The sequence below is a fragment of the Nothoprocta perdicaria genome, unplaced genomic scaffold (genome assembly GCF_003342845.1).
Source record: "Nothoprocta perdicaria isolate Ctin4 unplaced genomic scaffold, notPer1 scaffold_50, whole genome shotgun sequence".
NCBI classification, from domain to species: Eukaryota; Metazoa; Chordata; class Aves; order Tinamiformes; family Tinamidae; genus Nothoprocta; species Nothoprocta perdicaria.
The window spans coordinates 2,755,100-2,781,762 of NW_020455755.1; the positions used below are offsets into that span (position 1 = coordinate 2,755,100).

Here is a 26,663-nt window from a genome sequence, read left to right on the forward strand (position 1 = left end):
AGCCAAGGAATGACCACTCCTTCACCAGGGAAATGCCTCTGCGAGGCTGCACATCCTGACACTTGCTGGCTGGGTCCTACAACTGGGATTTTGGGCTTGTACTACTTCAGCACATCTGGCTGACAAACTAGGAGGTTTGACTGATTGTGGGATGAAGCATCTGTTGGACATACATGCTGAAAGTGTCCATCTCTCCTGTCAGGTTGATTCTTTCCATTAGACTTGCATCCACTTTTTCTTTGAGCTTCTCCTCCAGCTGTTAGGAAACAAAACAAGCAATAGAAAGATCAGATTTCTTACCTGAAATGACCATTCCTGAAAACATACATCCTGGAAAAATCAGTTACTCGGACCATATGCAAAACTCAGTGAACAGAAAAAAGAGAAATCTCTCCTTCTTGGCCATACTGCTATCCCAGGGTGACCAATGAAGATGTCCTCGAAGAAGTTAACAAGTCAGCTTCCAAGACCATAGAGGTAACTAGTACAAGAACAGTACTAACCTGACCCCGGCAGCAATTCCACTAACAAAGAAGTTTTCCAATAAGCTAAAACATGCCCAAGGTGCAGAGAAGGAGGATCAGCAGCTCTAGAGATGGCCTGSTTGTGGTCAAACACCTCAGCTCACCTACAGATCCAGGGAGATCTAAAAGCACCTGAACGTAAAGCAGCCCTGCAGCTGCAGAGCCTCTTGGCATAAATATTTCATCCCTCATTCTGCCTTTCTACTACTCAATGTGCGAGTATTTTCCTGATCCTGAATTAGCCTTGCTCTTATAAAAACAGATCAGAAGCCACAAGCAGAGCTTTTCTTTCCCCTCTTCTGCTTCTAATTCCATTAAGAGAAATTATGTAACAAGCATAAACAGATGCCATGCAAAACCAAGGATGCCAAGCAGGATTATAATCATATGAATTTTCCCAGGGAGAAACAGTGAAATTAATACTTTCCTTGCTTTGAAAAATAGATTTAATTACGTAGAGCTCCACAACCAGCAGGACACTACGCAGAGCAGACACTGCCACAGACACTTTTAGTGTTTCAGACTCTTCCCATCTCCAGAGCAGCCTCCCCCTGAGGAGGGAAGAGCACTTCATGCTTTGAGAGACCAGGGGCGGCTGCCAGGGCCACCTCAGAGGGGCTGCAGAGCAAAACTCACCTGCTGCGTGGTTGCCAAGCAGTACTCGGCCGTGCTAAGGATGCTGCAAATGAGACAGAGTTCTTCAAAAGTGAATTTTGCCACTTCAGAGCCTTCCTTTTCTTTCAGCAGGCTGGTGATGGTGAGTCCACCGCTGCTGCTGCTTGTCCTGGAAGGGAAAGGCAAARCTTGTGAGGCTCTCATGTACACACAGACATGCACAGTGCAAAACTACTACAGGGCTTCAGTGCCCAGAGGATGTCTTGCAATCATTTCTGCATTAAACCCATAGCTATTCTAGGTAGAAAATATCTCCTAGGAAGACAAGTAAAGGACAATTCATCCTTTTGCAACACATTAGATTGGAACTAAGCTTCATACAATTTTCCCAGCTACATTCACCTTGACTGTCATCAGTTACCCAAAACCTAATAAAAGATCTCAATGACTATCATGTGGCTTGTTGTGGTTATCTTCTCAATGCTAAATAGATGTCAAAATACATTTGAAATTTTGGTAACCCATTTTAAAAGCTGATGATATCAACACAATAAATTACAGAAGAAGTGGCTTCTTTCCCCTGTGTTCAAGTGATTAATTGCTGTAGAGCAACAAAGAAAAAAATCAGGACAGTTTAGAGGCAGGAAATTCCCTACCTCTCAACTCTTTATAATCCAAATCCATTAAAAAAATAGGACAGTGATATTTATCTTGGACGGCAAAAAATGGAGCACACAAAAAAATGTGTACAAGGAATGCAACTGAGGTCTGATGGAGAATGCACATTCAATTTATCTTTCCACTTCTCTGGATGTAACCCTCTCCCCTTCCATCTGCAAAAGATTTCACTAGTCTCAGAAATTCATTCTGCTGTTCCCAGATTTACAAGTGAAACGTACTGAAGATGGCAAATAGCACAGAGATTATCTGTTAGTGACTTTTCCAGGAACCCCCTCAGYCTTTACGCTCACCTATTTTAGTGTAAGCCCATAATGACGTCCTCTATTTTCTCTGGATTTACACTGAGGTATTTTATTTATATGCCTATGGCTTTTCAGAGCAGAAATAGTTATAGGTAAGCACTCTGCACCACAAAATAAATGATCTTCACTGTATATTATTAAATATATATGTATAATTTTGAGCTCGTAACACCAGGCAGCTGAGAATCACAGTATGAATTTGTCACGCTAGCAGCAGGGTACGTGCAATTCTGAAAGTCGGATCTCTCTGAGGAGACTTGGGCTGGCATTTCAAAAGGAATTTTAAGAAACTGGAAATCTGTTAATCAAAACAAGACATGAAACTAATTTCCAGGGGCCTTTGATTAAAAAGAAACGTGTTATGGTTGTCCATTTGGTCTCTTGCCTTTTCTCAGCGCAACAAACTGAACTTTGGAGAAAATCCTGAAGAAAACATAGACATATTGCTGCTACGTGGTTTCTTTGACAGCAAAACATAAATGTTCACAAGCCTATATTTGCTAATTAGCGTTATAAAGCATCTGCTCCTTACTGGAACGTCTCAGACTGTGCTGCAGCATTTGGGAAGCTGTACTCACTTGGGCAGGTTTCCAGACAGAATTTTCCAGGCGTATTCCCGAAGGTACTTCTGGAATATGGTGGTGAGGGCTATCATGGGCTCGCCGGTGCTGAGCTGCGAGCATTGCACCATGCACTTCTTGTAGTAAACAAAGAGGTCGGCGCAGCTGGGCAGGACGGCTCCTCCTTCGTCCACGTTGGGCTTGGGAGGCCCTTGAGCCTTGAAGTCAGCCACGAACCTGTCAATGAGCTCGCCGAGATTCCTAACGCGGGGGAAAGGAGGGAGAGCGATTTTAGTAGCTGGAGAGGAAAAGGAGGGAAGAGAGAGGGAATAATGCAGCAAACCAGATGCCCTGTCTTGTGACACCAATAAACACATTCCCGTTTTAGCAGTTTGGTTCCTTATCTCCACCTCCTCGGCACAACCGGCGCGCACTAACGAAGCCCGGGCTGATGAGTAATGACCTTTTGTACTCAGAGTTATAGTGGCAGCTTCAATCTGTTCTCCAGTCACATATAAAGGCCTGCAGAGCCTGCCAGGCCTGGGTTCAGCACAGCTGATGAAAGTGCATAAAGCYGGGGCTCAAGTTTCCCTCCTGGCACCAGCAAAAGTCCCATTTGGACTCCTCGGATCAGCTGCCTTCAGAGCAGCCYGTAGGGAAGAGGCTTTTCACAGGGATGTGCTCGGAACGGGGGGCCGTTTGCCGGTGCTCGGTCCCATTTGGACACCACCTGGTTTCGCACAACTTCACACATCCTTTAGAGGAGCTTTATATAGCATGAGCGCAAAGAGCACTTCCGACCTAAGCTCTGCTTAAGGCACAAAAAGCCCTACAACGGTCTCCAGCGATCCATTATAACCTGGTCCGTGCCCAAAGATCTCGGTCTGTAGGCAGCCATGAACGTCACGGCACCGTTTCATCACGACAGAGAGGCTTTTTAGCTTGGCGGGAGGCCAGAACCACCGATATGGCCCCAAACAGGAGCCCTTCAGCCCTCCCGACCTGGACCTCAGCGCTGCAGCCTGCGCCAGAGGAACCAAACACAGCAATAACCCCCTCCCTGCATGCACACATCCCTCCCCAGGACAGGGAGCTTTTGAGGAATACGGAGGCATTTCCATATTCCAGTGACCTCGCGGCGCTGCCAAGTTCACGTATTTCAGACTCCCACTCCGGTTTTGGCTTCGCTTCCCGGCTCCCCTGCCCACGGGCTCAGTCGAGGGCTGCAGCGCTGAAGCTGCCGGCGGTGCTAAGCTCTGCTGCTATCCGTGCAGGGAGCCAAGGCTCACAAGGAGAAGGGGAGAAGGACGGACCTGGGCTGCAGCTCCCCCGAGGAAGGGAGCTACCAGCTTTAAACAAGAGACTTTCTTTTGCAGTTGATGTTTTATCATTACTGTCTGGGAAAGGACTTCCTCGACATGACAGCAATGCAGGCGAAGGAAAGGGAAGCCCTTCTTTAAAAAAMCATTGAAGTGTTTCAAATTTATGTTTCTTTAATCCCACAGCAGGTTACAGGACAAAGCAGAGCATGAGAAGGCACCCGAAGGGACCAGGTTGGATCTGCACCCTTATCAGCGGCCAGGGTCCTTGAGCATGTTCTCACTTATCACTGCCAATTAGAGATTATTACTATTATTATTATTAATAATAATAATTATTATTATTATTTCCCCTCAGTTTCTGTCCTCTCTTTCTACTCATGTTGTGGAAGAGGAAAAACATCATCTTTGCACTTCTCTGCTGAACCCACAGTGCTGTCCCCAGGGAAAAGGTGACAAGGCTCAGTCCCGATAAGCCTACACATTATGGCACCCAAAGGGAAGAAATCCTACTGTGAATGCTCTGCTGAGCCAAACTAATTTACAAGTCTGTCCTTGCAAAACCAGACCTTTATAAACACTAAGCAAGGCTATCCCRAAGAGACGCAGCCCTTTTCCCAAGCTCACTGGGTGCTGCTCCGAGCGCTCCAATCCCAGCCTTGGACACGGCTCCAGTGCTGGGTGACAAGAGCAGCGGGAGCACCGGGCTGCCCAAGCCCTGCCATGAATCTCCAGGCTGGCAGAGGCGCCCGCAGGCTGAGCCTGTGGCCGGGTGAATTCCGCTTCCCGCGGCGGCTGCGCGTTCACCAAACAGATGGCGAGGGAARGAGGGCTCGCCCGGGGCACAAGCTGAGCCCTCCTGCAGGTTCCCAAGCACAGCGGACGCGGTTTTGCCCTCAGCAAAAGCCCCACTAAATTAAACAGCTGCATTTCCACCTCTGCATCTGTGCTCTGCTCCATCTGCGCAACAAAACGGGGCTTTCTTAGCATCCACCAGCCCCGTTTTTTTCTCTTCTTGGTTCTGTCTCAAGACGCAGCGAGGAATGTAAATGGCTCTTGTTTCTTTATGCTTATTCCACATGTTCTCCTCTTCTCCGAAGCAAAGTGAAATGCATCCAAGGTCTCGTCAGCTGGGATGCACAAGCAGATGCAGCCGTCCCGGAGCGCTGGGGGAGCCGCACTGCGGCTCTCCGCATACGGACACCGACCTGGACCCTGCTCTTACCTCAGCACGGGATGGAGACAAAGAGAACAGGGCCCGTTGTGTCCCAATGGCACCGATGTGCAGAGCTGCACCCCCAGCTGCTGGCATTGAAACTTCTGCGCTGGTTTCAATTGGCACAAGAAATGAGCTACAGCAAAACAAAGCGGAGAGGCCGGAGCAACGGGAGCGCCAAAAACCTGGCAGAAAAAGCTACGGGAAGACAAAACAAGGAGGCAGGAGAGCTACAGAAGATAACATTTTCTCCATATTTTGCAAAATATGGAGCTTGAGTTAAATTCTCTGGCAGGATTTTTGCAAAAAAGCTTGAGTAAATTGTCTGGTGGGGCTATTTCCTAACAGTAGCATATTTGCTGGGAGCAAGAACTCGCCATATCTAAGCAAAAGAAAACATAAAATGAAACCATACCAGGATGCAATTACATACTGGTTCTCAAATCCTTCTACTGCTCCTTTTTCTTTCACTCAACCTATTTAGTGCTCTTTCTGCATCTTTGGCAATTGCGAGAGAGGACTCAGACAATTCTACACTGTGCTAAATCAGTGTGGTGACATTAACAGCTGGCACCAGGGAAGGGGAATGGAGCTGAGCTCTCCAAACCGCTTGCAAGACTGTGTGCATTGAATGGGCATGTTGGAAACTCTCCTGGGGTTGCAAACGCACGCTGCAAAGAGATGCCAGTTTTCCCAGTGTTTTAGCATGCTTAAAAACAGCTSCACACCCCAAAAACACCTACCTCTAAAGAAGCTGCTGCTCTGCTGCTCACAGCACAAGCCAGACCATGAACAAGAGCTAAACATGAATATCCCAAAAGGGTCAGAAAGAAAACCTGCTGAGGAATCGGGTATTTACCCTGCTGTTTGGGATGGASGGTGGCATCTTTTTTCAGGTGTCTCCTGTTAAACTGCTAGAGATTTTGGCACTGTGTTCCTTTATATGAGCATGGAAATARTTTTTCAGGAGAGAAGGACCAAGCTGCTTTCTGCCGTAGACTCAAGCAGCGACGAACAAAATTATCATCCTCCTTTTTCTAGGCAAAGCCCAAATAAACAGTTAACTAGAGAAGCAACTCCTCCTTTTCAGGCATCAGACACATATTCCTCAAAATTTCAAAGGAGGAGAAAGAGCAAAAAATGGCAAAGAAAAGCAAATTTTGGCAGAGGAGGGCAGCACGGGGAATACTGTGGCAGTTTTCCTTTGAACTCCTTTGCAGGCTGTGGCTATAAAGCTAATATAAAACATCTCTGGCTCATAAAGGAAAAGGAAAAAAGAAACCACTGAAAGGCCTAGGAGCAGAGTGGGGTAGAATTACCCAAATGGAGATTAAAATGGCCCTCAGTGAGGAGGAGAGAAAGCCTCAACCACGGCAGCGCTCCATTTGCTGAGGAAGAGGAAAAATCCATTTCCCTTTGTTATGCTGCAGAGCAGAACCTAACCCAGCTTGGCAAAGCATTGTGCAAGGCTTTATTATTACTATTTTTAATGCATATAGAGTTTTTGGGACACAGGAAGCCTTCTTCAAGATGGCTAATGTGGGGTTGGGCCAACCCCAAGGGATGCCCACTGCCTACAGAAGGCCCATCGCACACAGGAGGGCACGGAGAGATGAGCTACACGAGCAGACACTTCTTCCTCGCTTCCGGCCCATAACCTGTACAAAGAGACTGTATTAAATAGTTTCCAACCATCTCCTTCCTCACCTGACACCGCAGTCATCACAGAGATGTGATTTAAACCCTGCTGGGAATCAAGGTGTGTAAGAAAATACGATGAGAACGCTGAAAACATCATGAAAACTCTGAAGACCTTTCCCAGCTGCAAGCTGACATCTCTGCTCATTGAAGCATTTGCTGCAAGTCAAAGAGAAAGGAGGATTCTAGAGATGCAAAACCCCACGTGACAACGTCCCACCTGGTGAATGACCAGAATGTTTCTTACAGGTAACTTATCTGCAGCCGCTTCCATCTGGGGATCTCCAAGAATTCAAAGCAACTCTTGAAACTCTTCTGCCAAGAAGGCACAYGCATATTTTACAGAAAAAGCAAACCTACTATTTGTGGAAGACACGAGATGAAAGAAGGGCCTATGTTTGCAGTGGGAAGTGCAGAAGCAATTTCAGAAACACTAAGCCTCGTCCGCAGAAAGGCAGTGGGCGCCATTCCTGCAGGCCTTTGCAATTACAGATAAAACCCACATCCACAGCCCTCCAAGCCCTTGTATTTTTGTCTGAGCAAAGGCTCTGCTCATTCTGAATTTCCTGAACCGTGAGCCCTTCAAGAAATTCATTTTCTGCAACTCGAACGCATCAACTAAGGCAAAGTCACTGCAACACACTTTGAAAAGCAAACAAAACCGAAGGAGAGTTCCAGTTACTCACTTGTCCTGGGATTCGATATATACATAAAGGTGAGGCTCAAAGCACTTGGAAACAATGCCGTGGAAAGGGTTGTCTGGGACCTTTGGCTTCTTTGGCTGCAAGGAAACATTTAGACTGTTATTTCAAACCCGCCCCGTAAGATCTAGAAGAAACACTAAAGCAAACAGCACAGCGGGATCCAGGTCTGTAGGAATTCTACAATCCAGAAATTTGCTGCCAGATAATCAAAGGCACACGATCCAGAGAATATATAAAGTCTGTGTGTCCCAGTCTTCCTTTGCTTTTGCAGAGCTGTTAATATTTCAAGGATTTTCTTTTTTACTTATGAAATATTCTTATAGAAAAGACTGCTTCATGTTTTTGCTGCAGATTTCAACTGAAAAGGCTCAATGCAATTTGCAAACAAGGAAACCTCACTGCATCCTTCCAAAAGGAAGAGCCACCTCCAAAATGAAACACAGCAGTTGTTTGGAAGCAGCACTGAAAAATCCCTACATTTGAGAACATTAAGGATGATAACTTAAAGTTACAGACTTCATCTGATGAATTTTATTTAGATAAACAGAATGTAATTACTGGAGTTGGAATTATGCAGGCAACATTACAGGATTGCTTTCACTGGGAAACATATTCCTGGGGATGCAGAGTTCTACTTCAAAATCAAATTTAGAGCAGTAAGCACATATGCCATTTGGGAGCCATCCAGTTTGCTCTCAGTTTATACAGTATTTTTTAAAGCCCGAGGTTTAATTTACTATTGCAAAACAACTTTTTCATGCATTCCTACAGTTGGGATACATTCACGAAGTCCAACTTATTATTACCACACTCCACGACGTGGCCAAGCACATCTCACTGAAGCTACTGGGACTACAACACGCTAAATTTTTTTTTTTTTTTATATCTATATATATGTATAATTTATTTTAAGAATCATGGTGGGACGAGGTCTTCAAGTTCCTCTTTGTCCTCTTTGTCCTACAACTAGTTTTTCTTTACTGATGGACAATTTTCCTTCCTGTCTGCAGCAGGTCAACCACTTTTCACTGCCCACAAAGATGGCATCAGTGGCTCTGGAATGGAATTCTTGCTTCTCTCCACAAAAAAACAGGTTCAGCTCCCAGCCAAGGAATATGCACACATTTCTTTTCTTTTTTATTAACCCAAAGAAAGGCAAAGCAAGAGAGCCTGAAGAAGGCAGTCCTCTTAATGACAACAAGGTGGTACGATGCCATTTGCAGAAATAGCACAGGCTGGCAAAGCGTGCATTTCTCAGAAGTAACCAGGACTCAAAGACACAAAAAGGAACACCAACAGGCAAACCTAATGCAAACAAATAGTTTCACGGAGACCAGACCACCTCTTCGAGCCTGCCTTCGTTAACCTTTTCCCTAACTAGGAATGCAAGTTCTCACTGTTTCAGGAGAGCCACTACCCAGCATCCGGGTCCCAGCCTGTTTGCCGGCGCCTGCTCGTTCCTGCCAGGGCTGGGAGGGAAACAATAAGTGCTAATTACAGAAACCTTCCAGTCACAAAGGCCTCCAGAACAGCAGGGCCAAGGCAAGGCTGCAGATTCGTTATGTTTACGAYTCACCGGGTTGGCAGAGCCAAATCCTAACACGGGACTATTTCTGGGTCTGCATCGTGCCGCTCCCAGCATGTCTGGTAGAGAGAATACTAAATCTTTTAACAGTAGCAGTAAAGCTGTATTTGAGTGTGCAATTCCGTCCAAAAGCTGCAGATGTTTAAGCTATTTCCTCCTCGAGTTTGATGGAAATAATAAAAGGTTACTGTTGTCACAGTAAGGAGGTCTGCAGCTGGCCCGGTTTCCTTTCATTACCATCCAAAGTAAACAGATTAAATCTAACGGCTAGGATCACTACAAGAAGTTCTTTTTAACATGAGTTCTTCCCCCTCACTCTTGTGCTCCCTCTTATACTTGCAAGTGTCCTGAATTCTTGGAGAATTTGGGACTAGAGTCCTGGAAGTCCTCTACCTACCCAGGCTGTTCACCTGCAACCCTTCCTTTTCCTTCTCATCTTCAGCTGTGAATGCAGAAGATTGGGCCTCCAGCACTAACTCTCCAGCAGTTTCAGTACATAGAGAGAACACAGCCACTGCCTTGTTGACAAATCAAGAATTTTGAAGACTTACTCTGTCCGTATCACTTTTCTCAATCACAATTTCATCTGTCTCTGTTCCAGCTTCATCCTCCAGAAACGGGTTGGTGGAGGGAGGTGGCACTTCTGTTTTTTTCTGCTAAAAAAAGAGAAAGTTAATTGTAAAACAGCCTCTTTTGTAGCTTCTCACACACAGCTACGTGCTTGGCCTTCCTGAGCAGCGTAGGGCAGTGTCTCCTCCAGGCAAGGAGAAGGATGCAGAGGGCCAGGGGGTRCCTCTCGATCAAAGTTGCAGCGTGRTGCCTCCTGCTCCAGGGCTGCAATCTGCCTCCTCCTGCTCCTCTGGACCCTGCCCTTGCCCACTCAGCCTGCACAGCCCCTCGAGGGACACTCTGCCTCGTGTCCAGCCTCCATCCTCTCAAGTCCCTCACTCCAGAACACGACATCTCCACCGAGAGGACCACCAGGGCCCCCAGGCACCCTTGCTGCTTCCTCCACTGCTGGACACAGAGCCTGAAAGGTACCAAAGGCTTAAGGAGAAACAGTAAAACACCAAGATCTTGCTCAGGATGCACAGACGTGAGTCAGTCCTAAACCCTGTTAGAAATATGAGGCTTAACAGGAGGATTGCTCACACAGCCTTCGACTGCAGGCTGGAGAACTGCGCTGCTGCAATAAATCCTGCATTATTGCTCCCGCCAGACTGCTTGTCCCCACCGTGCACTCTCTGGATACCCATTTATAATTATAGGCTTCATTCTGTGTTTAAAAGAGGTCAGATGACTGCAGCCAGGGCTTCACAGTCTCCAGGCAGATCAGAAAGGACAGGGGGAGAATTTTCTTTATTTCTAGCTACATGTTCCCTTTTTCTTTATGACAATCGCTTCTGTTTCTGCCTTCTGCCTTGATAAAAACAATTCAGGGAAGTTGATTTAATTAAAGCTGCAAACTTCATAGGAAATTTGTCAGAAAAAATAAAGCCATATTCTTGAGAGATCTCAACATTCCGCCAGGAGGAAAAACTCACAGGACTTCCCTTTTTAATTAGTGGCACCTACTGATCCACAGCAAATTACTAACAGCTCCACCAGGCTTGCCTGGCAGGCTGAATTATCACATCCAAGTAGGTTTCAAGACACCAGCTGGACAGAGCCGTGAACCTCAAAGCAGAGGCTCAAGAGCCACACGTGGAGTCTCCTCTCCCAGGGCATTTGTCTGGCCCAGCTCTTGGCTGAAATTTCAGGCAGAAAAAGCACAGAGATATTCCCTGCGCTGTTTCTCTTGGCTCTGCCTTTACAATCTGCTCAACGAGACACTGGAAGCTGTGGGTGCCCCTGCTAGGAAGCCTCCCCCTCCAGGCAGTGTGGGCTGGAAAGCTGGGACCCTGCGGTAACCGTGTGGTGAGGAGGAGTGAACAGGAGAGGGGATTTTTAGTTGTAATGTGTCATCAGCATGCAGAGAACAACTGCTATAATGCACTCGYCGTGCCAGAATTACTTTGTGGTTGCCCATACCAAAGTGGCTTCAGCTGCAAATAACACAGTGCCCATGAGAAGGGAAACAAGAACCTCCCCTCCTCGAACCCTCCTGCCTACCACACGCTGCAAGCTCAAGATCCCCTCAGCCAACTATAACCCCCTGAGCACAGCCACACTTAACACGCTGTGCTGACAGGGCAAGTCAAAATTTTCCTGGCAGAGAAGGCTACAGGAGACACCCTTTGTAGTCTCCTATTACCACAGCTAGGTGTGAGAAAAGGCTTTTTTTTCTCCTATGCAAAAAGTTGAGAACAGAAGAACTGCTCTTCAGAAATCCCCTTACCACTGTCCCATCACCCAGAGTGCAACCTGAGAAGCGTTTTGCCAGAAGTCCTTCGAAGTTGGTTGTCCTCTGAATGGCAAAGAGCAGCAATTTCACCTCGATCTCCTTCGCTCTCGTGCGCATTATCTTAGTGAGCTCTGTCCTGGAAGGGAAATGACAAATGTGGTTTTCTGCATGGAAACATTAATCACCTATGTGCATATGAAGAGCAAGAACAGAAAGATCCAAAACCTAAGGCTGTAATTCAGTCTAGTCCCTCGAGAGACACTTTCAGCACAAAATTCAGGCTAATTCCTAAGCTCCTCTCACACAGAGATGCCTTACAGGCCACATTTCAAACCCAAACCCACAGTTTAGAGCTTTGTGTGTAACAGGACCCCATTCCTAACACCTCGGGCACCACTGCAGTTAGAAAAGCCAGTGCTATCAAAGCTTTGGCAGGGTCCCTCACTGGGGACCTGGAGAACAGATAAGGGTGCTATTGGGACCCTGGCTTTTCCTACGTCCCCTACATTTGCCCTTCAAAGAGATTATCCTGGGGCAGTCACACCGGGGTCAGATCCTGCCTTCTCACACTCAGCCCTTAATATTATTGATTCCTATCTCTGCTAAAACGAAAATTCATTTCCATTTTGTCTCAGTCCCTCGTCAGTAAACACAATTTTAGGGGTATTCCTTGGGGTTTTCGCTCTTTTTACTGCCATTGCTGCCTTACAACACAAACAAGCAGCCCAGATATTCAGGGTTAGGCTTTTAAGCCCTTTGTATACGTGAATAACGTGGTAAAAGAGAGGCCAATCTTCTGCTTTCAGGGAGGAGCTGCAGGTCCCCACGGAGGAGCACCTGGTGATGTGGCAGAACTCCACGGAGATGCGCTCCGTCATGTACCACTCCGGCGGGAACATGCGCCCGTACTTCTCCTCGTAGTCCACGAGCTGCCGCTTGATCCATGCGTAGCGCCTGTCGATCTTATCCAGCCAGGCCACCTGCACAACAACATCAACATTCAGCCCGGCTGCTTAATTAATTAATTGCTTCTCCTGCAATTGCTTCATTGAGGACACAGAGCTATCCGTCAAGGTTAACCTGCCCCATTCTCGTAATACTTTGAATGCTAACAGGCATTCTGCAAAACACTTAAATAAGCTGGGCTGAAAATCCTGCCGTACTTGAATTGGGAGAGTAAGTTCTGCTGAAAATGAGGATAGCAGCCCTTCTAAATCATGCAGGTCCTACTGAGAACTAAATCCAATAATCCTGCAGGCAATCCCACCGTTCTCCTTGCTTTGCAGACAGCGAAGTTAAGGTCAGCAATGGGATCACAAGTCAAGAATCCCTGGATTTTCATGTTCAACTGTTTCTCAAGCTCCAGCGTTTGTATAATCATAGTCCATGCTACAGGAGCAGAGCAGGATCATCACCTCTCCCTGAAAAATTTGTGTTTTTCAGCCCCAAAAAAGGGCTAAAAGATCAGCTGAAGGAACTTCCTTGGAAAAAAATGCTATTTTAATTGAACCATTTTAGTCCTTCCCCTCTTTGCCATAAATTAGCAAAATTCTAAAAGGGTTAAAAATATATTTATGATTCAAAATATTTTCTTTTACAAATCTAAAATGATTATACTATTAAAAATGACCATTAGCATCAAGAGAAGTTTGAAAATGAACTAGACAGATTGTCCCACTTACTATACACGCCTCCCCCAGCCCTTTATTAAGATTTCAGGATGGGGGGAGTTGCAACAATCAGAGAATTTTACAACCCTTTACGAGGCAGAAAGTACATAGCTGACTTAAATTTATTTGCTACAGAAGGGAAAGATGTTGCCCAAAGCTGATCTTGAATCTAAGCTTTAAGGAAGGAGAAAGCCCTTCCTTATATTCTTAGGAGCTTAGATTTAGAGCCTTGCTCTCTGGCAGGAGACCACTTTGCCTCCATATTCATCAGCCAGTAGCACAGCAGCAAGTCACTGCCTGCAAGCCCCTAGGTTAGAAACACAGCACCAGAGGAAGCTGTGGAAGTGTGAGGTATGYACATAGCACCAGAAAAAAAGGCAAAGTCCAAATCTGGCTTGCTACATTTCCCTTACATCTTGGTTTTCCTGGAAAAGGACCAAATACTCTGAGAGGTGTTGCTTAATAAATTTCTTGATGATTTCCTGTTTGATTCTGGGATCCAGGACGTTGGCAACTAGACATGCATCACGTAGGACATTGCTGGGTCCACCAGGTCTCTGTCAAAATGAACAGGAACAAATGGTTAAACAGCCAAAGGGGACTGCAGGTTACACTACATCCAGGATTATCTAGTTTTTACCCTTTCCCAACACTCTTTTTGATGCTTTCTGCTGCTGGATGAACAATTGAGCTCCCTCCTTAAAAGAGGCAGTGAAGTCATTGTGAGATCAAATGTAGAAGTAAAATGAGACAAAAGCAGGTGCTAAGAGACAGGTAATTTTGCCTGTAGGTAACTTCAGCATTGCTGTTCAAGGAGAGGAAGAGGGGAAGCCAGCTCTTTACCTTGGTGCCCTGCGAAGGAAAGGCTTCTTCAAAGTCAGCCAGGATCTGCTGTCCYAACTCATTCTGCGCTGCCTTTACCCTGTGGAGAAAACAAGAAGAAATATCTTTGTTGATGGCACAACTTCCTTGGTTGGTTTTCCATAAAGATAACTACAAAATGGACTTCAGTCCTAACAGTTACCTTAAAGTTTTTTAAGGGAGGGGAAAAAAAAAAAAAAAGCTAAAGAAGGAAAAGACACACATTAAGAAGGTCCTGCTGCAAGTATTTCAGTAAGGGTCAGTTCCCCAGCTGAAGTTTCAACCCTGTTTCTTCGATGCCAGTGTGATCAATCCATAGCAAATCTTTATCTCTGTGTGATTCAAACACGTTTTATGCGAGGTCTCTTTGCAGCATGAAAATGCTTCACAATGTCTCAATCTTCATGGTGAATCTTTCACAGTTCCAGGTGTGCTGACCTACTTTTAGGTGCATCCATGCGAATACTGTTTGGCGGTGCTGGTATGCTATAAATTCTTTATGTCTTAAGAAGCATAAAAGAGCAAAGGTATGAGATGGATGAAAAAATCTGAACAGACCAAAAGCCTTGCTCTTTATTTAGCTGAGAGAATAAAGCTTCCAATTTCCAGAAATAAAAGTCAATATGCCCTAATTGATACTTCTAGGGAAATGGAAATGCCTACACATACTGGAAGGAGCCAAAATAAATAGCGAGGCACTTATATTCCTCTGCAGACCTTGAATTCTTCCATCACTTTTTATTATACTGGAAACACTTTAAGGACTAAACGTATTATTCAAAGCAGTGCATTTTTCCACAGAGTGATATGTTAGAACGAGTGGATACATTCACTTCTGTGGAAATGTTTGTACAAAGCACGGGTGGTGAGAGAAGAATTTGGATTTTTTTTATTTAAGACTCCTCAGTCTTATCTTTAACCTTCCCATTTCAGATTCATTAGCAGCAGAAGCACTACCAGACAAGCCAGCAATGCTGAAGAATTGGCTGGATTTTCAATGCTGTCAAATGCAGAAAAATCCATTCCTTTAAAAGCTGGGGTTAAAATATAATATGATATTTATGATTTAACTGTGTGTATGACCTGCGCTATGCAGGATTTATTTATGGGGATTTTGCTTGAAAAACCTTCCTTCTTGCAATGTCAAACATAACTCTCACTTGAGCTCACTGCTTCACAGGAATGTCTGAAAGCTGAAATAGTGTTTCAGGTATAGACCGGAGCTAGCAATTGTAAAACAAAAGGCATTTGCTAATATGCTAAAATAGAAGGAACAGAAAATTTAAGCAGGAAAGAGGAGGAACCCATCCCAGCAGCCCCAACAACAGGTATAATCCCTCTTTACGTAACTCATGCCAGGAAGCATTCACAGAATCAAATCCTCTGGTCATGAAAAAATTAAAGGAAAGAAAGAAAGACACTSAGACCAGACCGAAGAAATTAGCATTTTTAAACAGTCAAGAAACAATCAAGTCTTTAGTATCAGGAGTCATAAAAATGAATGAGATTATATAAGCAAATTAAACTATTAGCCCTGGTACTTATTTTCTTATATAAGACAAGCTAGACTAAGCTTCCCATTTGAAACCAGCTGCAGTRCCAAGTAGTGAAAGCTCGGAAAGAGCAGCAGCCAGATTCCTAAGCATTCAAGGGAAAAGCGGCCTCGCTGAGCAGCTAAAAGCCCTGTCCACAGGCTTTGTTATTTTAGGCTCTGATTCAGAAAAGTACTTACAAATATTCTTAAAGGGCATTCTCACATCCTTCAATTAACAAGCCTGCGCAAACACCTTGCTGAACTGAGGTGTTAATACATGTGTTTTAAAATATCTCTCATGCATAAACATCTCTCAAAAACAAAGGAAATGAGGTTTAGCTTTTTTTTTTTTTTTTTTTTGCAGTTATTGTAAGATACGGATAGGGCAGAGAAATCAAAGTAGCCCAAGGTTTAGGCACGCGTGAGCAACCAGCATGTGCCTCACCGCCCTCCCCATAATCACCACTCTTAACACAAGCCCCCCACAGAGACACGCACAATTATTTATTTTTTCCACTGAAATGCACTCAGAAACATAAAAGTCTTTACGCCACATCTTAGCTTTCGGCAGGGAACACAGCAAGGCACTTGCTTTAGCCGCCGGGGATTATTGCTCCCCAGGGGAAGCCACGAGGCTTTCAATTGAAAATAAACCTCGGGGAAGGGGAATGGGAAGCGCAGGGGCTGGAGCCTGGATCCCGAGGCCACCTCCATTCACCACAGCAAGGCCCAGCTGCGGGAGTGGTAAAGCGGGTGCAAAAAGTGAATTAGGCCCTAAGTTGTGGCACAAAAAGTGAATTAGGCCCCAAGTGGYGGCACCTCCTAGTTTTTACAGATTCAGGAGCTCTTCTTGGGTCAGTGTCATCCAGATGTCTCTCCTGGGCCAGATGCCTGCGTGGGATCCGACCTGAGCCCATATGTGGGAAATCAATCACCCCCCAAAACCTTTGGGCACCGCAGACCTAGGGACTTCTCCCTGACTTACCCTCACCTTAAAAAACAAGCAAACAAGCAAAACAAACCTCAAGCAAGCAAAATCAGCCGAATAGAAAACAACTATAACAACAACAACACCCACCGCTGTGTTTCAAATGACAGTAAATTGCTAGAAACCACAATTCCTCTAGCCAAAGCTACCAGAAATCTTAAACTAGGCCTGGCAGTCTGCTGAGATAAAAACAGGCTGAGCTAGCCGGTTTTGCTGAGGTAAACTTATAATTATCTTTCTTCTAAATACTTTCCAGGCTTTTTTCCATTATCTGCTACGCTTTCCAGACCGCTTTCATGGGTGGGTTTGTGACCACTAATTGAATACTCTTCCCCAGAGACAGAAAACTGAGCAGAAGTAAGAGATAATAAAATATCACTATTAACTACAACAAACACCTTCCACTGCACCGTATCAGAGGTTGTTTTGGGATCAATACTAGAAAATTATCTGCATTTGGATGCGAATTGTGACATTTCTATGTCAAGAGCATCAGTCCAAGAGCCCAAGGAGTCGAGGGTGCTGTCAACCCTCCTATGATGCTGTAAGTGGTTTTGTTTGATCATTTTCCAAGGGACAAGACAGGTGGAAAGCAGCATTTAAAACACATCAGGAGTTTTCACAGCAACAGAAAGCGGGAAGCAAAATTAAACAGCATGTGACAAAGATCACATCCACCAGCAGCACTTTCCTTTCCCGTGGCTTGCCATTCATATTTGACTTGAATCCATTCATATCAAGTAAGAGAGGCTCTTTAATAAAAAAAAAAAAAGCAAGAGAATCCGCTCATCCAGCCACACATTTAATAGATGTCACTTGCTGCCCCTCATCCTTACCAAAATCTACTTATAAGAGGCATTTCTTGCTTTCACAAATGTCCAAGAGGCTTCAGCTGTGCTATTAAATGAAATTCATGAAGGCATCAAACCCTAGCAATTTAACAGTATAAAAATAGTACTAAAGGAGTCAGGCAAACTTCCTTTGATGTTTCATGAATCATGGAAGTGCTTTCAAGCAAAGAGAGGGGGGAAACGAAGTCAGCTCCAGACTGTGCCCTATAGGTACACGTCCAGACAAAGTCCAAAGCAGGTATTAGAGCCCAGTAAAGCTCCCTGGAATAATTTGCTGCCTGGATGTCAAAGCAGTGCAGAGATCCTAGCAACTTGTTGCGTGTAGCTCTCCTTTCACTCCACCAAACAGCCACTTCGATCGCTACCAGATGGTGCAACTCTCACCCTGTAAACACTGAAGGAAAATCCAACAGAGGCAAATCTAAAAATAGGAGCAAAAGGCGTGGAGCTTCTCAGATCCTTATCTTGGAGCCAGGCTAAAGGAAAGGGAGTTTTCTTCCACATCCCTGTAGGTCTCTCTAGTGTGACTTGGTATCACTGGGGCTTTTAGCGGCATCAGGAAGTTTTTTTTCTAATTATGAGCAACTACAAAAGAAATAATCTTCCACTAGAACGAGAAAAAAAAAAAATCAGAATTCCTGCCCACAGTTTGAATTCTACATGGCTGTAAATGGCCAAGGCCAGCAGACTTCTGCCTAGGACACTACCTGTCTGGAAGAAAATGAAACAAGTTATCTTTGAGAGAAAGCCCTGGCATAGAGCACAATCTACATGCAGAAAAACATTGATATATCTTTATATCTCCTTAATGTTCATGATCRGCAAAGGCTTATGGTTAAATGCGTTGTTAAACCAAAAATCATGTTCATCTCTCTTGGTTTAGGGTAGATCCTTCTTTAGCTCTGCCTCATGGATTTCATTGGGTTTTGGGGAATAGGTACCTACCCAATAAAGTCCAGCAGATGTAAATATAAACACTACAAACACACACTTGAACATTATTTCCACTGCAAAACAGCAGCCAGCTGCTGTTGTAGCGAAAGGAATCACCAAAAAATTAATTACTGTGCCTGGAAGGCTCCTTCGAGTASCTCTGTAATGAGCAAAGTCATCTCAGCCATCAAGAGGATGGCAGTGCAGATTTGCAGTTCAAACAGCAAGCTGAAAAGCAACACTATCAAACATGACGGTGTCATTAAGAAGGTTCAGCTCTAATGTTAATAGGCTGTTTTCATCTCAGAGCCGTGCTCAGCARGCTCTTGAGCAAATACCACACGTGTGGTGTGGGGAAATGAAGCCTGCGGTAAAGCAGGGAAAGGTTTGGGCTCCCAGACTATCCCAGGGACACCAATGTCCCCTTGAACACGAAAGGCCTAGATCCCTTCCTTTGATATCTGGTTGTTAAGTCCCAAATGAAGCCCCAAATTCCCAAAGATTCGGGGGCTTAGTCATCCCTGAGCCTTGATCTGCTACTGTGGAGAACAGCAGGCTCTTTCTCTTGGAGCTGCACCACAACTCGCCAAATCCAGACGTGTATCTTCATGCTAGAAATCAGGTCTACACAAGCTCAAAACCTTTTTACCAGGGCAAATCTTTAAACCAGCCAGGCAAGCTGCACGTTATTTTGGAAGACTTTGCTATTACAAGCCTCAAAATTCAGCAGAATTTGGCAACGGGCACAAGTTTTGGCAAAAGACACACAAGATGCTTAGACTAAATGAGTCTGGCAAGTCCATAAAAAGAAAACCTGCCTGCCTGCTTAACCCATAGAAAGAAGGAGCAGTTCTTGGTGCAGATTAGAAAAAGCTCCAGTCCTTAGTCTACCAAGCAATTTGATAGCAGTAAGGCACAGCCTGAGCACAAAGTAGCCCAAGCACCAGTATGTTAAATGGATATATTTCTGCTGAGATTGTTGGAATATCTCACTGAGGTTAAGAAAGGAGCAAAAAGAATCACTTCAAGGTCTACCACAAACACCTGCACACCAAAGTCAGATAAAACAAAAATTCACTTCTAAAAATTATTCCAGATAAATTAAAAGCCCATCAATGAGAAGAACATTTATGAATTACATCCATAATAATTGTAGTTATTTAACAGAACGGTCAAGATCTGAGCAAAGTGCATCCAATTTTAACCAGGTTTGGCTGGGAATAAGCTCAAAGGACCGTGTCCAGCCTTCACATTCTTGTGGAACTGAATCTGTCTAATGCATTTTCTAACCTGCCTTACCAACAGGCATGCACGTGCTCAGCGCTTGATTATTTTACCTTTCAGAAAGCTGTCGAATTTGAGGAATCCCCATGTATTTGTTGAAGTGCTCTAACACATTCACGACGCCTTGGAGAAGGTTGGCAACTTCCCCATACTGTCTCCTTCTGGTCATGGCCCTGTAAAGGAAATGAGAGATTTACAGAGGCAGGTTTGCTGAATATCTTGGGTGGTACTTCCACAGGTTACCTCATCCTTGCTGGATCACGCCAATCCTCACGGACATTTATTTTTCTAAAGTACACAACTCTTCATTAACATTCCAATACTACATTACAATTTCATTCAACTGATGCTAAAATAAACCAATCCAGCATACATCTAACGATGCTTCAAAAAACATAAACGTCAAAAGCAACGCTTGGCAAAGAACATGTAAACTACTGAATGCATTTACTTCCCAGTATGGGTCCAGAGGCAGTAAATGCTGCTTTACTGTAACGACCTGAGTTAAGCCATTTGTCATCACACACAAAGTGCAAGTTAGAGCTTCATGGGGAGCAGAATCATTATGCTGAAAAGCTCTTAGCCTCAACTTTTCTGTTAATAACTTTTGCAGGGAACTGACAGAAAAAAAAAGCAAGTTTATTTTTTCTTCATCCATTAGATCATTCCAGCGGAGGCAGCAGCTTAAGTAAAATTTAATTCTAACCACTTAACAACCCAGTGTTCGTGCAGCATTTGCTACAACCCAAGAACAGGCTGTGCCTGGGTCTTGCAGCTTCCCAGATGCAACATGTAAAAACTGGACTCCCTTAGCCAGTGTGTTCCCCAAGCATATAAAAACCCACAAAGGACTATTGGGCAGGACTATATTGGGCAGGACTATATATGTAGCCTCAACTCCATACATACTACAAGCTGTAAGGTCTATTTGGATTCATTCATCTCAGAATTAGAGAGGATCTCTCCTGGAAGGAGATTCCATCTCCGCTTAAAACCCAAGACTGATCAGCATCTTCCCAAACCCCTGAAGGACACATTCTTAGTGAGGATATTGCATTGTATTGCTCTTTAAGRAAGCAAGACCTTATCACTAATCATCTACACTGCAATTCAAGCAACTGATGCTGCAACCCCTATATATAACAGTATAGGCCATAAGTCACTTTGGGTAACAGAGAAAGGAGCGGTCAACAAGTCATAATTTCCAGGCAAACGTCTCTCCTGAAGAACAAGCAGCTTTCGGGGGCGCTGCCCYGGCCTCCCCAGCTCGGCGGTGGTGTCAGGGCACTATTAAAAACACACATGCTTACTCCAGCGAATCCACACCGCCCGCCAGCATGTGCAGGTGGTTGAGGGTGGTGATGGAGGTGGTCAGATGACGCTTGGCGTGATCTAGTTGCTTGATATCCCGCGTGATTTCTTTAACCTAATGAACACAAAACCGAGAGTCTGGGTTAAATATCAAGCCACGATGTTTTGAGGAAATGAGACGGGCTCTCTCCTCCCTCAGGGGCTAGAAACACATTAGCTCTACAGCCAGGCTAACACAAGGACAAGGATACAGGTTCCACAAACACTATCAGATTTCTTATCCAGTCATGTTCAATAGTGATCAGCCACCAGACAACAGTACCACAGACAAAAACGATCCGTTTCTAACAAGGGCTGGAAGCAAAGGTCRCTGTTCCGCTCCCTTTCCAAGGCTAGGAAGAAAATGCTACTCACCATTTGTTCTGACTTTTCAGCCTTGTCCTTAATATCCTTAATTTTACCAAAGAGTTGTTGAATTGCTTTCTGGGCTTCTTCCAGAGCCTGGAAAAGAAATAAAGAGAATATTTGTTCAGTTTTTATCTTTTAAGATAAAAATAAAACCCTTCAACAACCTGGGCTGGGACAGTGGAGGGGAGCTGCTGTGTTACAAAGAAAATGTGGTTAGCACATCCAAAGCCTATATATTAATACCTTCACACCGGGATATTCATCTGCAAAGACCAATACTTCAGCATTCATTTTACAATAATGTGCTGACAAAAATCTGATTGAGATTTTCTATGAAAGCACCTCTATACAATATGAATCGGAACAACAAAATGTTTAAGGTAACCGTTTTAAATTTCCAAGTGCAGAAAAATATAAACTTCTGGTGATTAGTATGTCTTCAGACACAAATAAATCCTCTACATTACGACAAACACTGAAAGCACTCATCCTGACGACGATATGGTTTTGGTTATATCCCCATATATTTTGGTAATATCCCCACTTTTAATAGCTGTGTTGTATCATTGGTCCTGAGGTGAGATACTTGGCCTGAATTTTTGTACCATTTTGCTGCAAACTTCTTGGTGTATCTGGTCTCCCTCATGCGACCACAGTATATCCTAACCTCATATAACCAGCATGAACTTCACACGGAGGCAACAAGCAAAGCTGCTTGTTTAAAATCCCACGTCCAAAATCTGMTTTCTGCAGCAACTCAACGCATTCTGCCTTCCCAGTCTGGTAGTATCTGCATCTCCACCTCCGCTTTCTTTCCTCAGTCAAGCAAGCTTCTATGCCTCTGTTTTTATATCCAGTCTCATGACCAAGGTTACAATACTAGCTACAAGATCCTCCAGCAAATAAATTCAACACATCTTCATTTGGAAATGTGATAGCAAACTGCCTGCCAGGAGCTTTTGCTGGAACAAAGCTGCATTACAATAAAAGTATAAAAGTTGGAAACATTTTATAATTCATTTTCCAGAGTGGGGGAAAAACAAAGACTCCTCTGAAATATCTTTTGAATCATGTGGAAGTTAACACTTTATCTATTAGTGTGACACAGCTATCATATTGCATACTCAGTAAGAGAATTGAGCACTTAAAGGGCTACAGGGATACAGGGATACAGGCTACAGCTATATTAGGAGTGTCCACCATTATCTTCCTCCTAATTTGGCTGCAGCCTGGGCTCTGCTTSAAGAGCTGCATTGGATGCAAAGGAGTGTGGCTTAAGCAGAAGCCAGGGAGCCACCAAATGCTCTTTTCAACATAAAATTTAACTGTTGTCTCTGTCCTGCATCCCAGACCAYGGCAGCAGCCCATCAGTCAAGGGGGCTGCTGAGCAAGCCCCRAACGCTGGCGGATTCTCCTGGATGGGTCTGCAGAGAAATCAACGTGCAGGTCTCCCTGGAAGGCAGCTGCTCTTTGCCTTCGCTTCAGCACCGCTGCTCACTCCTCTGCACGAGCCCAGGGAACGCYGGCTCCCTGCTCCTGACCTTGCTTTTTGCCTCCTCGCAGACCGAAAGCAGGGAAAACAGGAGCCAGACGGGTGCTCTGCACCCAGTGATGAATTGAGGTCGTCCGGTCTCCTGCTGCCTTGAAAAACAACCCGGTTGTAACGCGGGGGAGAGGAGAGGAGAGGCAGGACCGGCAGCTCCCCGTCTGCTCCGCGGCTCTTGCAGGGAAGTTGCATTTCCAGCGCTGTTAAAAAACCTACACAGAACTCAAAAAACCTACACAGAGAACTCAAACTTAATGGAGTTGAGCATAGGAGTTCTCACAAACACTAGTTTCACTTCTTAAAACTTGCTTCCAAATATTTGCTTAGCCATTAAGGCATAAATCTTCAACTAATTCAATAGCTACTGTCCTTAAAAAAAAAAAAAAAAAAAAAAAAGATATTCCTCATTTGAGCTGCAAGAAGCTAATAAGAAGCTAATTCATTAATGTCCTCTATTGACATATTTTGTTTTTTTTATTAATATATATAATTTATATTTAGAGATGAAAACCTTTTTTTTCCAAACATACATATGATCTGAAATTAATGCTGGATGAAAATTTATTACACATGGAAAATTTAGAACAATGCCCACCATTAAGCATTCTTAGGGCTCTTTCTGAAAAAACCAAATACAATAAAACCAGCAGCGTTYGAAAGTAAAGAACTGCAAACAAAGGGAGGAAATTAAACTAAGCAATAATGGAGAAAAATAAGCTCACCGTGCTGGGCGCTGCAGCGAGCACAACAAAGAGAGCGYGGCCAGAAACGCAAACCTCTTTCTTTTAAATAAAAACATCTCGTATTTGATAAATGATGCTCATTACTGAGGGATAAGTAATCAACATCTAAGATGTGAAGATAGGCCTAATTATTCAAGGCCTAACACAGGAGCTTATTGCATTATCTGCCACTTACTCTCCCCCGTAAGGCAGGAAATGGGGAAYTGCAGACACGGAGACACCAGCCTCTGCACTTGGTAGGAGTGCAGTTTCTTTCCAGTAAATCCTCCCTTCTACAAGCAATAACTGCTCCATTTAAGGCAGTGAATCATGAGTTTTACAAGCACTTTCTTATCGTTATTATTTTACTAAGAGAGGATTTCTTTTGGACAGAAATTCTAAAAACAAACCACTACCAAGAGATTCAGAAGTGCTCTTAATCTGACGTAACTAATTGATGTGGTTAACGATATCTGCTGATCTTCTGCGGCCTGACACTGGGTTCACCTTGTGCTATTAACTTACTGGTTTCTTCAGCAGCACAACTGGGAAATGTGGGTCTAAGCGGTACCCCCAAAGGGCTGACCAATGTCAGGATATTGCATTGGACCTTGAGGACTTATTTAGGACCTTTCCTAAAATAGCAGGTCACTCCAGGGGCAGAGGACCACTAATAAATAAAGAGGCCGGATACATAATCCGCCGTGGTTATGTGAAACAAGGCTGTTGAAATTAAGGTTGCGATGTACTGGAAAAACACCATATGACTCTAATCAACAAGCGAGCCTGCGAGCTACAATTAACCCATCAGCATTATTTATTACAGCTCCACGCAACCTCTGTGCTCCCTCAAGTGCAGGCAGCAACGGGGCCGGAGCRGGGCCGGGCTGTCCTGCCGTGTCCCACGCGGGTGCTTCTCCCATGGTGTTGTCCTTGGGATACCCTAGATGCTCTGGGAATGGGAAATTTAGGGAAGAGGGCAGACCCTGCCCTCCTTCCGAGCGTGCCGTGATCCCCCCCTCAGCATGTGTGAGATTCCCAAATATCTCACAATTCCTCCCGGTGCACGAAAACAGACCCTGAAATGTCAGGAAATATTCAAACAAAGGCACAGAGAGACCCGCACATTACTACAAAGTGTCCTGTGCCCAGGGAGAGAACAAAGCTTCAGGGGTACTTCGATTACTTGGGGAACTCCAAGCTCGGAAACTCCTGAATTAACCTTGTTCTGTCCCCAGCAATGGTTAAAACACCACGATAGTTTCCATATGCTTACTGGTGTTGTGCTCAGTTTATTTGTTTCTAGCCAATATATATTTCTATTGTATGTTATTACCCACATCAGAAAGCTGTCCTCTACTAAGTATTTTATAGGCACTTGACATCTGCCAACTTCACAGCATGCAAATGTATTTTTAATGTTACAAGTTGGGATGTGGTCAGGATGCTGAGAATTTAATGCTCCTGGATCTATCCCCGTTCTTGGATACAGGGTGTTAATGCTCCTTTCATTTATAACCCAGATCGATGAAAAATTGAGACCATTGAGACCAAAAAATTGAGACCACACTTATAACCCAGATCAATGAAAAATTGAGACCGTGCCTAGAAATACATGCCCATCCCCAACCCTCCAAGGAGCCTCAGCTGCACAGAGAGACCCTTGGACACTGTGACCACCAAACAATTTCTGTCACTGAAGTCTCCTACAAACGAGTCCCTCCAGTTTGGGAAAGGGTGGAAACAGCTGCTGAACCTCAATCCGGTTTCATTTCGTAGGAAGCTCTCCAGGTTTCAGAGCTGAGGATGGATCCCTGCAGCTGAAGCGCGTGGCTCTGCAGGTTTAGCAACGGGCCGAGTTGCTGCTTCTCACTTTCTGCAAGATCGATCTGTTTGCTCGCCCTAGAGGCCAAGATTGGGGAGGAAAAATGTGCAACCAGATCACGACCCCTACAAATAGGGATTTATAACTGGAAATGAGGACAGTTCATCAGCCATAGGCATGGAAGCAACACCGTTGGATGAAATATTGTGACATGGGACACACCAAAAAGGAAAAAAAAAAGAGAAAGAAAGGACAGAGAGAGAGCAAAAAGCCCTGTCGTATGACAAAAACTCCTGTCTGGTGTCAAGGTTTCCATTTTCAAGCTGGGCTCTTGATGTGCTGGCAACAAAACCGAATGGTGCCGGCTGTGGAGGAGCCCAGGCTTCCTCTGCACCTTGCAGTGCCTTCAACACCACCAAAAAGCCTTTTGCCAGCCCAAAACACAGCCCCTTCCCCAGCCCGAGGCAACCTGACGGGCAGTGCCTTAAATACAGGAACACGAGAGAAGGTCAAGCTCAGGGTTGCTTGTGCCTTGAGCAGGGCTTGCAGCAGATGGCACAAGTTCTGCCTGACCTCTTTCTATGGTGGCAGATGCCATTTTTGGTGGGCAGTCGCCAAAGGGTATTATAAACAGCACTATTTCTTCTTGGCATGCCATTCACCTGAAACCCTTTGCAATAAACATGTTTTAGGCTTGAAAAAGCTTCCTGTGTGTCTGAGATGGGCAGGACACGATCCAACTGTCATAACTCACTTGGGAAATGACTCTAAATGAATCTCACTTTTGATTTGTTTTGGCAGCTCAACTTCTGTTTATTTGTCACTGGCTACAAAAGCTTAAGAATATGATGGGGCACCAGTCACTGCTCTGAAATCTTACCAAATCTGTAACATGGTCTTTTTTTTAAAAAAATATATATAATTACATGGTCAAAAACAGACTATTTAATCTCCACCACCTCAAAATACAACAAAAAATAACAGTTGTCCGTTCCTATTTCAGAATGAGGATCTGTTGGTCAGAAAATGGGAGATAAAATAAACCACGTAGGAGAGATTGTTAAGAGACGGTGCCTGAATCATCAGTGATTTCTGTGGCACAGAGAAGCCCCCAAATATTTTCCAGACATGAGGATTAATTAGCTATTAAGAGATGAGGTCTTCTCATTTCCCTTGCCCTCC

General features: G+C 44.5%; 1 protein-coding gene across 1 annotated transcript in view; it reads right to left on the reverse strand.

Annotated features, from left to right (window-relative positions):
* Window positions 1-26,663, reverse strand: part of VPS53 (VPS53, GARP complex subunit) — a 46,638-nt gene that overhangs the window by 13,523 nt on the left and 6,452 nt on the right. The window contains exons 5-16 of the mRNA XM_026047897.1: window positions 21,395-21,481; window positions 20,980-21,095; window positions 19,723-19,842; window positions 14,062-14,140; window positions 13,632-13,775; window positions 12,386-12,528; window positions 11,543-11,684; window positions 9,756-9,860; window positions 7,602-7,696; window positions 2,701-2,943; window positions 1,161-1,308; window positions 174-256 (exon numbers count right to left, since the gene is read on the reverse strand). Coding sequence (XP_025903682.1) covers window positions 174-256; window positions 1,161-1,308; window positions 2,701-2,943; window positions 7,602-7,696; window positions 9,756-9,860; window positions 11,543-11,684; window positions 12,386-12,528; window positions 13,632-13,775; window positions 14,062-14,140; window positions 19,723-19,842; window positions 20,980-21,095; window positions 21,395-21,481 — 1,505 coding nt within the window. The remainder of the gene's footprint in view (window positions 1-173; window positions 257-1,160; window positions 1,309-2,700; window positions 2,944-7,601; window positions 7,697-9,755; window positions 9,861-11,542; window positions 11,685-12,385; window positions 12,529-13,631; window positions 13,776-14,061; window positions 14,141-19,722; window positions 19,843-20,979; window positions 21,096-21,394; window positions 21,482-26,663) is intronic.